Genomic DNA, 14,405 nt, shown 5'->3' with positions numbered 1-14,405 from the left:
GAAAAAATGGAAGAAGACCCCAAGCTTGGCTCAAATAAATAAAACAATCATATCCCAATTAAAAAACATGTAAATATCGAAGAGAGTAATCAACATTAAATCCAATAATGACAAAAAACATGGAAATTAGAGCTGATGATAAGATTGGTGAATTTAATTGAAAATAAAGCAGAAAAATAAAAATAAAGTTAAAAAACATTGAATGATTCGAAAATCAAACAAGAAAATTATTGAAGAAACCATGGTTGTTTAAAATGATAGATAAACTGCGGAATAATATTTGATATGGAATAAGTGGTGAAAAAAATTGCGTACCAACTTCATTTGCGAAATTTTAGGACAATTAATTCAAGTTTGATACCCACGTGCAACACACGTACTTGCTTCTAAGTACTAACGTATAGAAATGGATAACTTCGAGGTTGCTCACGATGATAAATTTATTGATCGATATATGTAATATCAAGCATGTAACTAGAGTTAAAAGATTGAAGGTTATAAAAATCAAGTGAATATATTTTTTTATTATTTTCCTTCAACTCTTCTCCAACTCCCGAAAAAAAAAAACTCTTCTCCAACTCTCAAAAAAAAAATTATTTCTTTTCTTTTCTTTTCTTTTATTTTCTTCATGCTCCCAAACTAATTTTTTTTTTTTCACTTCTAAAATATTGAAAATATTTTTAAAATTTCGTCCAAGTGAGCTTTGAACTTTTGGGTAGTATTAATTTTCCAGCAACTTGAAAGAAACTTCCTTAATTCAATTCACTTAGACTCGGTCATCTCATATTCTCAACGAACCTCAAGAATTCAACGATGCAGTCCTCTTCTTTTCTAGCGGCCATCCTCTTCTTCATATCTGCGGCGTTCGCCTCCGACTCTGTTCACAAGGTACACTTTGCATTTCTCCATTCTCACTTGACCCGCCAAGCACGGTTTTTCAGCTTCATTTTCATCTTTACATTCATAGTGAATATTAAACTTGAGCTAGGTAAGTTACTGGTTTACTTTGCCAATTAACGATTTGGATGCATTTCTGGACATATAATGGTTTATTGTTGTAAATTTGTACTTAACAATTAGTTGGTTTCATAATATGTATTGATAATTTTATTTTCCATTGAAAAATACATATCAGGAGTTTATGGGTTCGTTTTGGGGGTATTGTGGAGCCCCTTATTCATAATAATCACTGGATCATTGGTCAGCATGAGTGTCCTGTAGTTTCCAACCAATAATTTGAGGAAAGTACATTGAGAACGACTGTACAGTATTCATAATTTTTGGGTTTCCACAGTGCACTCTAGTTCCTCCTATAACCAATTCTGCATATTCACAATTTGTCCATTGATTGACATTTTCACAGCATCATAATGTCATTGCTTATGTAATACATACTACTAAAAACATAACGTAATTTGTGTGCTGCCATCAGTTTTTAGCTATGCCGTTTGAGCAAATGGACCGGTTTAAGTACTTTGTGGACTGCATGTGTTTTCTCTAACTCCTTTTTTTCTTGCAGTATCAACCAGATGACGCCGTAGATCTTTGGGTAAATAAAGTAGGTCCATTCAGGAATCCTCAAGAAACATATAATTATTACAGCCTTCCATTTTGTCACCCATCAGGCGATGCTGCACACAAACGTCGTGGGCTTGGAGAAGTATTGGGTGGAAATGAGCTTATTGATAGCCAGATTGATATAAAGTTTCAAAGTATGTATGTCGATATCCTGAATCCATCGCAAATTCGGGTATTCAGATGTTGTTTAGATGGGCAATGAAGTTTTTTATTTTCATTTGGCAGAGCCTGTGGGTAAGACTACTATTTGTGAAATTGAACTTGATGAAGCACAAGTCATGCAATTCAAGGAAGCTATTGACAGGGATTACTTGTTTGAATTTTTCATGGGTAATTTGCTATCACTCATACTAGTGGCATCTTCAAGTGATTGGTGGTACTTGGATGATTTACAGATAATGTAGACTATGTAGTTGTGGCATGCTTTGAAACTTCTCTGCTTTCTGGTTGTCGATCAAAATGAATTGAAACTTTAACTTAGTACCAACACTGAACTAATCTCAGATGGACTCACGCTGTTTATGAAACATGGCCTGTGATTGACATTCCTTTTGGCTTGAGTACCTTCTCAGTTGCTCAGTGTTTTTAAGCTGTTATTGTCCCAAGTTGTGGATTGTGTTATGATGCGGTTAATGTGCGATGGGGTGTTCTTGGGCCATAATGCCCCTAACATAAGTGTGTGTTTTCTAACAAGAGTTCAATACCAACTGTTTAATCCCTTCTTGTATTCTGTTTTGGCTGATGTGCTGACCACAAGTTCAGATGATTTGCCTTTATGGGGTAAGATTTCAGTAGACTCTGTGCTCAATAAATTGTTTTCTGAACCATGCTAGTCCAATATTTCATCAACTCTTTTTATTTTACAGGATATGTCGGTGATTTCCATTCCAAAAGAAAAGGTGATAATCAGCACATGCTCTTCACGCATAAGAGCATAACTGTGAAGTACAACAAAAATCATGTCTGTGGCTGCTTAAAATTTGTCTTGATCATTAGCATATGTTTAGTGCTTCTCTAATTTTCTTTATCTTGTAGATTATTGAAGTCAGACTTACTCAGCAGAACCCAAAACCTTTGGAAGTGGGAAGGAAATTGGATATGACATATTCTGTGCGATGGATTCCAACGAATATCACTTTTGCTCGGCGTTTTGATGTCTACCTGGATTATCCCTTTTTTGAGAGTCAGGTAGCATTGACATTCTGACTTGAATATTATCTGAAATAAATAATTTAGTGGACATTCATTTGCAAGAAAAAATGTAAATGCTCTGATCTAGGTAGTATTGACATTATAACTTAATATTATTTTCAGTTTATGATTTAGAGGCCATTTTATTTGGAAAATAATGTAAATTGTGGTTTGTTAACTTGTAGAATTTGCCACTTTTGGTAGTTCAGCCCATTCGTTTTTTCTATGTTCTTCAAATCTAAACTATTTAGGTCCTAAAGGTTACACCACAAGTATTAGGCTATTAGCATTTTCTTTTAATATCGACAAATTTTCTCGCAGATACATTGGTTCTCCATCTACAACTCCTTAATGATGATGTTTCTTGCTGGTCTAGTATCAACGATATTGATGCGAACTTTGCGAAATGATTATGCTAAATATGCCCGTGAGGATGATGATTTAGAAACTCTGGTAATAATCTTAGTGCTTCATCCCATTTATTTCTTCATTTTTATGGGACTGTTGATGTCCTAGAACTCAACATCTTCAGGAAAGAGATGCCAGTGAAGAATCTGGTTGGAAACTTGTTCATGGAGATGTTTTTCGTACCCCTTTCAGTATAGCTTTACTGTCCGCTCTTGTTGGCACTGGTGCACAACTAGCAATGCTTATTTTACTTGTCATCTTATTTGCTCCTGTGGGAATGCTATACATTGGGTATGTGTCAATATTTCCATTCTTGAATCTTACTCTGTCCCCTTCTCAAAAAAGTTGATTTTAATTGATAAAGTAATGTAGTTTACTTGTTTCTGGTTCCTCAATTTTATACAAGAACCTCTCTCCTGAAAGTTCTGATGAACTCAGGACTGATGTTTCAGTCGGCAGCCTAAATACTTTATTGATTCTTTGTTTCTCACTATGTGGAAACTTATGTCAGCATTTGATTGTTTTCTTTGACATTTCTTTTTGTATGCTTCGTTCAGGAGAGGAGCTATTGTGACTACTTTTATAGTATGTTATGCTTTCACATCATTCATTTCAGGCTATGTCAGCGGTGGAATGTACTCACAGCATGGTGGTATTTACAGCTTCCCCTTTTCTTTTGACTTTTTTTTCACTTTCATGCTCTTTTTTGTCTTATTTTTTTTGTTTTCAGAATGTTGTTTCCTAGTATGACTCGTTAATGTATACTTATTTCTCTTCTAATATTGCAGGTAAAAACTGGATCAAATCAATGATTCTTACAGCTTCACTTTTCCCTTTCATGTGCTTTGGGATAGGTTTCATTTTGAACACTGTTGCCATATTTTATGGGTCCCTAGCGGCCATTCCCTTTGGCACAATGGTTGTTGTCTTTGTCATATGGGCTTTTGTTTCTTTTCCCTTGGCACTTCTGGGTTCAGTTGTAGGAAGAAACTGGAGTGGTGCTCCTAACAATCCCTGCCGCATAAAGACCATTCCCCGACCAATTCCAGAGAAAAATTGGTATCTGAAACCTTCTGTAGTATCTATAGTGGGAGGATTGCTTCCTTTTGGTAGCGTTTCCATCGAGATGTATTTTGTTTTCACTTCCTTTTGGAATTACAGGGTAATACGAGTCATTCTTATTTTTAATTGAAACTTTTATGTTTACTCCTTTGACTCTATCGCGATCAGCTGAAGAATATTGTGTTGTAAAACAATCACACTGGGTGATCTCTATTAGATGTGAAGCTATAAAGAATTGGCATTTCTTAGATGTTTCTTGCACCTCATGGTTTAATATCTTCCATGACTTGCACCTATAGTTTTCATTGGCTTCTAGGCCTCATTTGTTGGTGTGCATTCTACTTCTCTACTACTCTGGGCTGGTAGAGTAGGCAGTCTGGAATAAATCTTAGCAAAATTGATTAGCTGTCTCCATCCAACCACTAAGATGCTATGGAGTTCTAAATCTTGTAAACCAAATCTGTGCAAGAGTGATATCTATTTCTATCCGCTGTTCAGATTATTGAAGTGGCAGTCATCCTTTTGAGCAAAGGGATTTGGTATCGAAGGATTGAAAAAATATATATATTCACGCGTGAAGTTAAGGGGAACGGAAGAAAAACACTTGGATCAACTCAAGTAAATTAGATAGTGACGTGATTCTTGCCTGCTGTGTTGTAAAAATACTGATAGTTCGTCTAATTTTCAGAGGTTCATTATCACAAACTTTATCATTAGTAGTTAATATTTCTCATGCTTATTGCAATCTGTCATATTACACTATTCCTTCCTACTGAATTATCTCCCTGTTGCTTCTTGTTCACAGGTGTACTATACCTACGGTTTTATGCTTCTGATTTTCCTGATTCTCTTGATTGTAACTGTCTGTGTGACTATTATTGGAACGTATTTCCTGCTAAATGTCGAAAATTATCATTGGCAATGGACCTCCTTCTGCTCCGCAGCTTCAACATCAGTTTATGTGTTCTTGTACTCTATATATTACTACTGCATGAAGACAACGATGTCTGGGTTCTTCCAGACGAGTTTCTATTTTGGCCACACACTGATGTTTTGCCTTGGCTTGGGAATTCTTTGCGGTAAGTTATGAGCATTCAACATTCATATATCATATTTCCGTTCTTAACTCCTCTCCACTTTCCAGTTCAGTTCATAAATTCATATGCATTTGGAGCTTATGTACATTTGATTCCTTTGCTTTATATTTAATCATCATGGGTGTCAATTACGCACTTGCAGGCGCCACCGGTTATTTAGGCTCAAACTTGTTTGTGAGGAGGATTTACCGAAACATCAAATGTGACTAGGAAAGATCCTTGTGCTTCTCGGGTTAGTTTCTTGGCAAATGATTGAATTGCGTGTACAATGAGTTCATGCCAATTTTAAGAGGGATTTTGGTTGTTTTTCCTTCTCCTCCATCATCCAAGCTCCATTCGGATTCGGGTATAGTTTTTGCGTTCTACTAAGATAATGTTTGGGAAGGCTTCTAGAAAGCACTTCTCAGCTTTTAGTTAACAAAACTAAAAATTTTGTTAACGAAAAGCTGAAAAATGCTTCTAAGAAGCTCTCTCAAACACTACGTAAGTAAATGAGTCAATGATTTTCATATAGTAGTGCTTGGAATGCAAGGAAGGGGGGGTAAGAACTTCAGACAATGAAGTGCAGCCATGAAGTGCAGCCGTACATTGCGGATAAAACCAAGCAGCTAAACTAAATAGCTAATATTTTAAAGGGAAAATAAGTTTTTTGGTCTAATAGCTTTACCTACTTTGGGTTTTGGTCCCTTAACTTTTTCAATGTGTGTTTTGGTACACTAACTTTACATTTTAAGTGTTTTTTTGTCCAACTGCATACGTGTCACCTTTTGATTGGTCCACGTCATCATTTTGGACCAATAAAAAATTGACACGTATGCAGTTGGACCAAAAAACACTAAAAATGCAAAGTTAGTATACCAAAATCCATATCGAAAGAGTTAATGGATCAAAACCAAAACCAAAACATGGACAAGGTAATAAATCAAAAAACTTATTTCCCTATTTAAATGTAAGATTGAATAATCGATTTCGACTAAGGGTGCATACAAGTCGAGTCGTATCATACTACATGAGCTCAACTCGATTTTAATTTTATAGGTTCGAGCTCGAATTGTACTCAATCGAGTATTATATTTCAAACTCTACTCGTGGAAATACATGTCACTCGAGCTCTACAGGAAATTTGTGAGCGACCACTAAAATCCGGTATCGGGTTATAGTGGTTTTTTTTTTAATTTTTTTGCATAACTAAAACCCGGTTTAGTAGTCGTTAACAGATTCCCTGCACTCTAGGGTGCAGAGAATCAAAATTATATATATATATATATATATAACTACTAAAACTCACCATTGAGTTTTAATTGTCGGGCATTAAATAAGAAAACATTCTTTGACAGCTGAAAATTTAATATATATATATATATATATATATATATATATATATATATATATATTACAGTATAAACAATTAAAACTCGACTTGCTGAAGAATCGAGCTACTTGAGCTCTGTCAAAGCATATGCTCAAGTTGAGTTTCGGCCATGTAGTTCACAAGCTATTCTCATGTGTAGTTTTACTCACCACCATTCTAGACAAAATTGGGGGATCATATTGTGAAATTTATTTTACTTTGAATTTTAAATGTTGGATTGAACCATCAATTTAGAAACAATTTCTTTCGGTTAATATCTAATTCAAATAGTTTACATTATTTACATGTATACGAGATGTGTCATATTTGATGCATGAATTTTGTATATGAATAGATATAGATATAATCATTGTCATTCATATACAAAATTCATGTATATATATATATAAAGCTCACTTTCATTGTAAATTACATTTTCACCTCACTTTATTTTAATTTTCATAATTTATTTTTTTGTTTTTGAGGTTAAATCCGTAATTTTATAGTTCTTCATGGCTACCATAAATAAATTCTGACGTGTATTCCTATGTCGACCTTAATTAATTGCATTGTTGGAATTTGAATTTATTTAACCTCATTAGTACTTCAATTAATAATTAATACTTTTGTCATTTTCAAGATTTTTTAAAGTTTTTATGTCATTTTATAGATTAATCAAAAATAATTAATGTGTCCATTTGTTTATTCAAGATAGAGTAATTGTTAAATTTAATTTTTGTCCTAAAGTAAAAAAAAAAGTTACAATTGAAAGCTATCTTAATATTTGGTATTTTTGTCATTTTCAAGATATTTTAAGGTTTTTCATGTAGATTTATGTATTAATAAAAAAATAATTAATTTGTGTCTATTTACTTATTTAAGATAGAGTAATTGTTAAATTTAATTTATGTCCTAAAGTAAAAAATATATATTATTAATTAAAAGCTACCTTAATTTTTGGTCTATGTATTTAAAAAAATTATTAATTTTTTAGACTTATTTCAACTTTATCGTTATAGTTAAACTTTTAGTTTACTAAACTTTTTAATGTAGATTATTGAACTTTCAACAATTTTTTTTTTTTTTTTTTAAATTGAACCATTAAATTTCATCATGTGATTGAAGGCAAGTGAAATCATGTCATAATTTGAGCTTTTATTTCACTTATATAGGAAATGTATTCCCATCCTTTATTAAATCATTTTCATTGTGAATTTACATTTTCACCTCACTTTATTTTAATTTTCATAATTTATTTCTTTGTTTTTGAGGTTAAATCCGTAATTTTATAGTTCTTCATGGCTGCCATAAATAAATTCCGACATGTATTCCTATGTTGACCTTAATTAATTGCAATGTTGGAATTTGAATTTATTTAACCTCATTAGTATTTCAATTAATAATTAATATTTTTATCATTTTCAAGATTTTTTAAAGATTTTTCATGTCATTTTATATATTAATAAAAAATAATTAATTTGTGTCCATTTGTTTATTCAAGATAGAGTAATTATTAAATTAAAAAAAATACTAATTGAAAGCTACCTTAATATTTGGTATTTTGTCATTTTCAAGATTTTTTAAGGTTTTTCATGTAATTTTATATATTAATAAAAAATAATTAATTTGTGTCTAATTACTTATTCAAGATAGAATAATTGTTAAATTTAATTTGTGTCCTAAATTAAAAAAAATATTATTAATTGAAAGCTATCTTAATTTTTGGTCTATAAATTTAAAAAAAAATATTAATTTTATAGACTTATTTCAATTTTATCTTTATAGTTAAACTTTTAGTTTACTAAACTTTTTAATGTAGATTATTAAACTTTCAACAAAAACAAAAAATTAAATCGAACCATTAAATTTCACCATCTGATTCAAGACAAGTGAAATCATGTCATAATTTGAGCTTTTATTTCACTTATATAGGAAATGTATTCTCCTCCTTTATTAAATCAATTTCATTGTGAATTTATATTTTCATCTCACTTTATTTTAATTTTCATAATTTATATTTCTTTGTTTTTGAGGTTAAATCCGTAATTTTATAGTTCTTCATGGCTGCCATAAATAAATTCCGACATGTATTCCTATGTTGAGCTTAATTAATTGCATTGTTGAAATTTGAATTTATTTAACCTCATTAATATTTCAATTAATAATTAATATTTTTGTCATTTTCAAGATTTTTTAAAGGTTTTTCATGTCATTTTATATATTAATAAAAAATAATTAATTTGTGTCCATTTATTTATTCAAGATAGAATAATTGTTAAATTGTATTTTATTTATGTCCTAAAAAAAAACTAATTGAAAGCAACCTTAATATTTGGTATTTTTGTCATTTCCAAGATTTTTTAAGGTTTTTCATGTAATTTTATTTATTAATAAAAAAATAATTAATTTGTGTTCATTTACTTATTCAAGATAGAGTAATTGTTAAATTTAATTTATGTCCTAAAGTAAAAAAAATATTATTAATTAAAAGCTACCTTAATTTTTGGTCTATACATTTAAAAAAATATTAATTTTTTAGACTTATTTCAACTTTATCGTTATAGTTAAATTTTTAGTTTACTAAACTTTTTAATGTAATATTTTGATTTTTAAACTTTCAACAAAAACAAAAAATTAAGAAGAACCATTAAATTTCACCATCTGATTCAAGACAAGTGAAATCAAGTCATAATTTGAGCTTTTATTTCACTTATATAGGAAATGTATTCTGTTGAATCCTAACTTTAGTTGATAACAAAACAATACTTCATTGTTTTAGTTTGACTGATGTTTACATGTAAAAAAAGGTGTTCAAGAGAAGTCTACCGATTCCAGTATATCAGCTGACCAAGATATATCGACTGAAATGAACAGTATCAGCTGATCTTAGCACGTCAACCGTTATCTGTCAACCGAGCTAAGAATATCAACCGACGTATGCTCAACTGATCTGGACCATCAAAGCAAGAATATCTACTGAACTCATAAGTTGACAAGATATCTGTCGTATTCAAGAAGTCACGAATTCTCAGTTTTCAGAAAGTTGACAAGACAACTTAAATGCAAAGGACGAAGCATTTAAGGAGTCGTCTGTTTAAGTATAAAAAACCATAAATAACATTTAATGTGAAGACATATTGAATAGACAATTTTAGGCGCTCTTAGTACAGATATCCAGAAGATATTATCACATCTCACAGATCAAGGACTGATATCTAACATAAAAAACGTTTCATACCGTTGACAGAAGGAAAAAGACGTTGGAGAAGCTGATATAAATATCAGAGTGCATACTTGAGCACTTGAAATCACTTCTCGAATACTCGACTGCTCACTCAACCCTTCGCTCAAAAGCATATTCGATCTATAAAGAGATTTTTTCAAGGGTTACTCAAATCCAGCTGTTGTTTAAAGAACACTATCTGCTACAAGGATTTGAGATTCTAAGCCTTCAAGAAGCTTAGAGATTTATCATCATCAATTGAAGAAAGTTTGATAAGAACTTGAAATCTTATCAGAGTGAATCTAGGAGTTCCATCTTGGGCATTTGATAAGTCCTAAATTGGATCGGGTGTATTGCAAGACGTTGTAATAACCAAAGTCTTCTAGTGTATCCTTCCCGTGAGAAAGAAGGGGTGACGTAAGAGATTGAGCTCCGAACATCCATAAACATATATGTGCTTATTTACACTACTGCATTACACTATTTCTTCATTATCATCTAGTTTAGTAAGAGCTTTTTTGGCACTACTCTAAGTAGCTCTTATATATCTAGAAATTTAAAAAAAAATGGTTGAGTGAACTAACATTTACTCAACTATATTGCATTAAAGTTAAAGATTTTATTAGTGTGTATTCAACCCCCCCTACACACACATTCGATCCCCAACAAGTGGTATCAGAGAGGGTTTTTCTTTTAGCTGTTGATATTCATCATGACTTCGCTAAATAAAATCCCTATGTTCTCTAAAGAAGATTATGATGACTGAAAAATTCGTATGCAGACACATCTTTCTGCTCGAGATGTTTATATGTGGTACGTCATCACTGACAGACCCATGAAGATTCTCAAATTCAACACTGTTGTAGCCATATTAGGAGGCGAACCACAGATGGTTGAGAAACCCAGAGCAGAATGGAGTAATGAGGACAAGAATAAAGTAAATCTTGACAACGTAGCTAAAGATATACTGTACAAAACGCTGGACAAAAACATGTTTAGCAAGATCAAGATGTGCTCAACTGCCAAATAAATTTGGGAGAAACTTACTCAACTGTGCGAAGGAAACGATCAAACTAAAGAAAACAAATTCACCGTAGCCATTCCAATGTTTGACAATGCCAAGATGAAACCAGGAGAAACTATGACTGAGTTTGATGAAAGATTTAGCAATATTATTTGTGAATTGATTGTTGTCGGAAAAATATACATTAATCGTAAAATTTCTTTGAAGATTATGCGAGCATTGCCTAGATAATGGGATGTCAAGACTATAACTATGAGATAATCAAAGGATCTGAACTAACTAGAGCTTCATGACTTATTTTCAGATCGCAAGGCATAAGAGTTTGAACTAGGAATCAGAACAGAGGAAGATCCAACTATCTCGAACCCCACCAAGGCACTAACATCAACTATCTCACCTCAACCGACTGAGGAAACATCAACAAAGAAGACAGCTGAGCAGATAAGTGGAGAAGCAATGTCCCTTTTCATTAAAAGGTTTGGTAAATTCATGCGTAAGAATAAAAAAAAGTTTAACAAACCTTATTATAAACAAGACCACACAGAGGATGGTCTTGTATGTTTTAACTGTGGCAAGCAAAGCCACTTCATTGCAGATTGCACTAGGCCTAAGAATGATGAGATAAAGCAGCATATTGAGAAAAATAAAGGCAAAAAAAGGAAGAAGAACATTTCGAAAAAAGAAGGAACAAAGATTGCTAGTTGCAGACGAAGAAAAAAACAAATGGGCAGAAACAAAATCCGAGTCATCCGATACAGATAGCTCATCCGAAGAAAGTGAGGAAGAGCAAGTTCAATGTCTTATGGCTAACTCAGAGTGAAGAAGATGATACTGATGTATTTAACTTTAACTCGTCTGAATTTACACAAGAAGAACTTGTTCAAGCACTTAATGATATGGTCACCAAGTATCAGAAGCTTTCTACATCATTTGAGGAAGTAAAAACAGAAAAGACATGTATTATTGATAAGTCAAGGGAATCTAGTTGTTAACAACAAAAAGAAATTGACGGTCTAAGGACTAAGCTAAATCTGTTGGCAACAGAGAATGATGATATGAAACGAGTATTCCAATCCACTTTATATGAAAATCAAAAGTTGCTTAATACAATCAACTCTTGGAATAAGACTTCTATCTCGTTGGATAAGATACATGAGAAGAAACAAGCAGGTGATAAAACCGGTCTTGGATATGTCTCAAATGAAAGTATTCTTACGAAGGAAAATACTTCGTATTTTAGTGGGAACGATCCTAATGTAATAAGATTTGTTCGATCTAGTACGATATATGAACATGCTGAACCCAAGATCTATATGGACAATCAAGTCGCTATGAGAACAAAGGTAAGCATAAAGGACTGAGATATGTGGAGCCTCAGAATCCAAGGAAAAGAGATACATGGAAGATTTTCTTGGATCGGAGTTTGAAATGATCGTTAATGGTGTGAGCTCCCTTGATTCTCTCCTCTCGGTGGTTACTGAGTGAAGGAGACAATAAAAGCATGCATCCCCACTTAATAATTACTCAATTATTAAGTATTTTAGCATTTTAAAATTTAGTCCCTGAACTTTTCCAATATTGCAATTCAGTCCCCGATCATTTGTAAACTTCAATTTCAGTCCTTCAATTTTTGAAACTTAGAAATTTAATTCCAATTCTCATAAATTATTTAATTGAATATTTTTCGGGGCATTACAACTGGCGGCTCAATCCTATTCGAGACACAGGTTGGAATTTTCCCCGTACGCATAGATCTAGAGTTTATTATATGAAGTCATTATTTATTGTAATTCTTCAATTGTCTGAGTTCATCCAGGAAATGGGGCATTATATATTTTATATGTCTTTAAACAAAGAAATTAGAGCAAAATTATATCATGAGAAGTGTTTATATTTATTCATTCACCATAATTAAATCCAATATCATATATGGTAATCATATTCTTCATCATTGGAAGAAAGAAAATGGATCAATGGTTCCAAGTTTCTTCAGACAAACAAACACACAATGAATAAGGATTTCAATACAGGTAGAATTTAAAATAAACGCTGATTAATTATATATCTACATATAAATCATGTAACAAGAACTATGAGTTTAATATTTTGTTTTATTGTCCCAAGCTAGCCATGCAACGCTAAAGAATTCTTCATGTTTCTTTCTGCACTTTCGTGATCTCTAACAAGTGAAACTTCGAAAAACAAGGAATCAAACTAAGAGTTGAATGTTAGGGATGTCAAAAAATTCAAGATACTAAAGAAATAATTGGATAACAGAAGTTTTTCCACTAAAGGAAACTGGGAATAAAATGCATTGTACAATATGTCATCAAGATGGAAATGTTGTTCTTGTTTTCAAGATGGATTTTGAATCATCACTTGGTGTTTGAATGAGTGGACTGACATTTTATCTCCGAATTTGGCCACTACCATGTGTGTATTTACACTAGAAAATTGATTTGTTTTTTAGTAGAAGAGAATGGCATGGTTCGTGAATTTTATTTAATCAATCAATCTTATGAGAGTTAGTTATATGTTTTGCAGGAAAATTAAAACTATAGACTGCTTTAATTTATTTTAAGCTATTGTATGTATAGTTCTAATATTTTTTATATTCAAGATTACCCTTTCTCTCCAAACCCTTCTCGTCGCCGTCCTCCTCCATCGATCCCCCATCTTCTTCCATCGATCCACTGCCATGTACGCCGGAGAACCATCTGATGAAGCTGGAAAGGTGATATTTGTCCAAAATCATCCAACCAGATTACCCCTCTCTTGGAGAACGCGGCGATCAGATCAATCAGGATTGATACCCGGTGCAGCGGAAGTTTAAAAATTTATATGGAACGATTCCATAATGGGTATCAAAACCTTACGATTAAATTGTGTGTGTAAAAATTAAATAACGATTATAAATTTTTACCTCCAATCTCGAAGCGAGATTATGGACACCAACAGATTGCTATGCTCTTGTTGTATATCCCTGGAACTGATGGACGAACTGTTCTTCAATCAGGTCCACGAACGGATATTTAATCCCTCTGATAGATTGCACTAGAAAATCTATCAGAAGTTTCTACGAAGAGATTAACGAATTTGATCCGTTAAACCAGACTGCAATTCAAAATTCACAGACTGGATTTTCCGAGCAGAGGGGAGAAAGGGGGCGGCCACTACTGAGAGAAAAATAGGGTTTTTTCGAAAATTGTGACCTGTTGTGTGTAATTTCTGTACTGCAATAACTTATTTATAATGTAGACCACTAACAGCTTAGGGCCCATTAGTCATAAGTTCAAGCCCGACAAGCAAAGCCCGCATGTTCAGAAATTAATATAAAATTCATCATGACTCCGATTGATAAAACGATTTCACCAATGTGCACAGAAACCATTTCTGCACCTTTTAAAGTCAAGATAAATTTTTCTGAATCCGAATTCAGTGATTTCCAAAAATGTCCATCCCTATGTCATT

The 14,405-nt window shown here is 32.5% G+C and overlaps 1 protein-coding gene across 6 annotated transcripts in view; it reads left to right on the top strand.

Moving 5' to 3' along the window:
• The first annotated feature begins 771 nt into the window (after nt 1-771).
• The window catches only part of LOC140887001 (transmembrane 9 superfamily member 1-like), a 29,290-nt gene continuing 15,656 nt past the window's right edge, over nt 772-14,405 (top strand). For 4 of the 6 annotated variants that reach the window (XR_012151745.1, XR_012151744.1, XR_012151743.1 and 1 more), the window contains exons 1-12: nt 772-888; nt 1,520-1,712; nt 1,804-1,908; nt 2,341-2,358; nt 2,445-2,539; nt 2,614-2,766; nt 3,091-3,222; nt 3,302-3,468; nt 3,735-3,829; nt 3,966-4,339; nt 5,045-5,318; nt 5,479-5,568. Coding sequence is in view for 3 of the 6 variants with exons in the window: in XM_073293984.1 (XP_073150085.1) it covers nt 814-888; nt 1,520-1,712; nt 1,804-1,908; nt 2,341-2,358; nt 2,445-2,539; nt 2,614-2,766; nt 3,091-3,222; nt 3,302-3,468; nt 3,735-3,829; nt 3,966-4,339; nt 5,045-5,318; nt 5,479-5,546 (1,749 nt within the window). In the remaining 3 variants the exon portion in view is untranslated. Of the gene's footprint in view, nt 889-1,519; nt 1,713-1,803; nt 1,909-2,340; nt 2,359-2,444; nt 2,540-2,613; nt 2,767-3,090; nt 3,223-3,301; nt 3,469-3,734; nt 3,830-3,965; nt 4,340-5,044; nt 5,319-5,478; nt 5,647-14,405 lie in introns of those variants that run through there. The other 2 variants (XM_073293983.1, XM_073293985.1) reach the window with 2 other exon arrangements.

Source organism: Henckelia pumila, chromosome 3 (assembly GCF_033568475.1).
Source record: "Henckelia pumila isolate YLH828 chromosome 3, ASM3356847v2, whole genome shotgun sequence".
Classification (NCBI taxonomy): Eukaryota; Viridiplantae; Streptophyta; class Magnoliopsida; order Lamiales; family Gesneriaceae; genus Henckelia; species Henckelia pumila.
The sequence above is the reverse complement of the archived record's forward strand: the minus strand, read 5'-3'. Positions and strand labels throughout refer to the sequence as shown.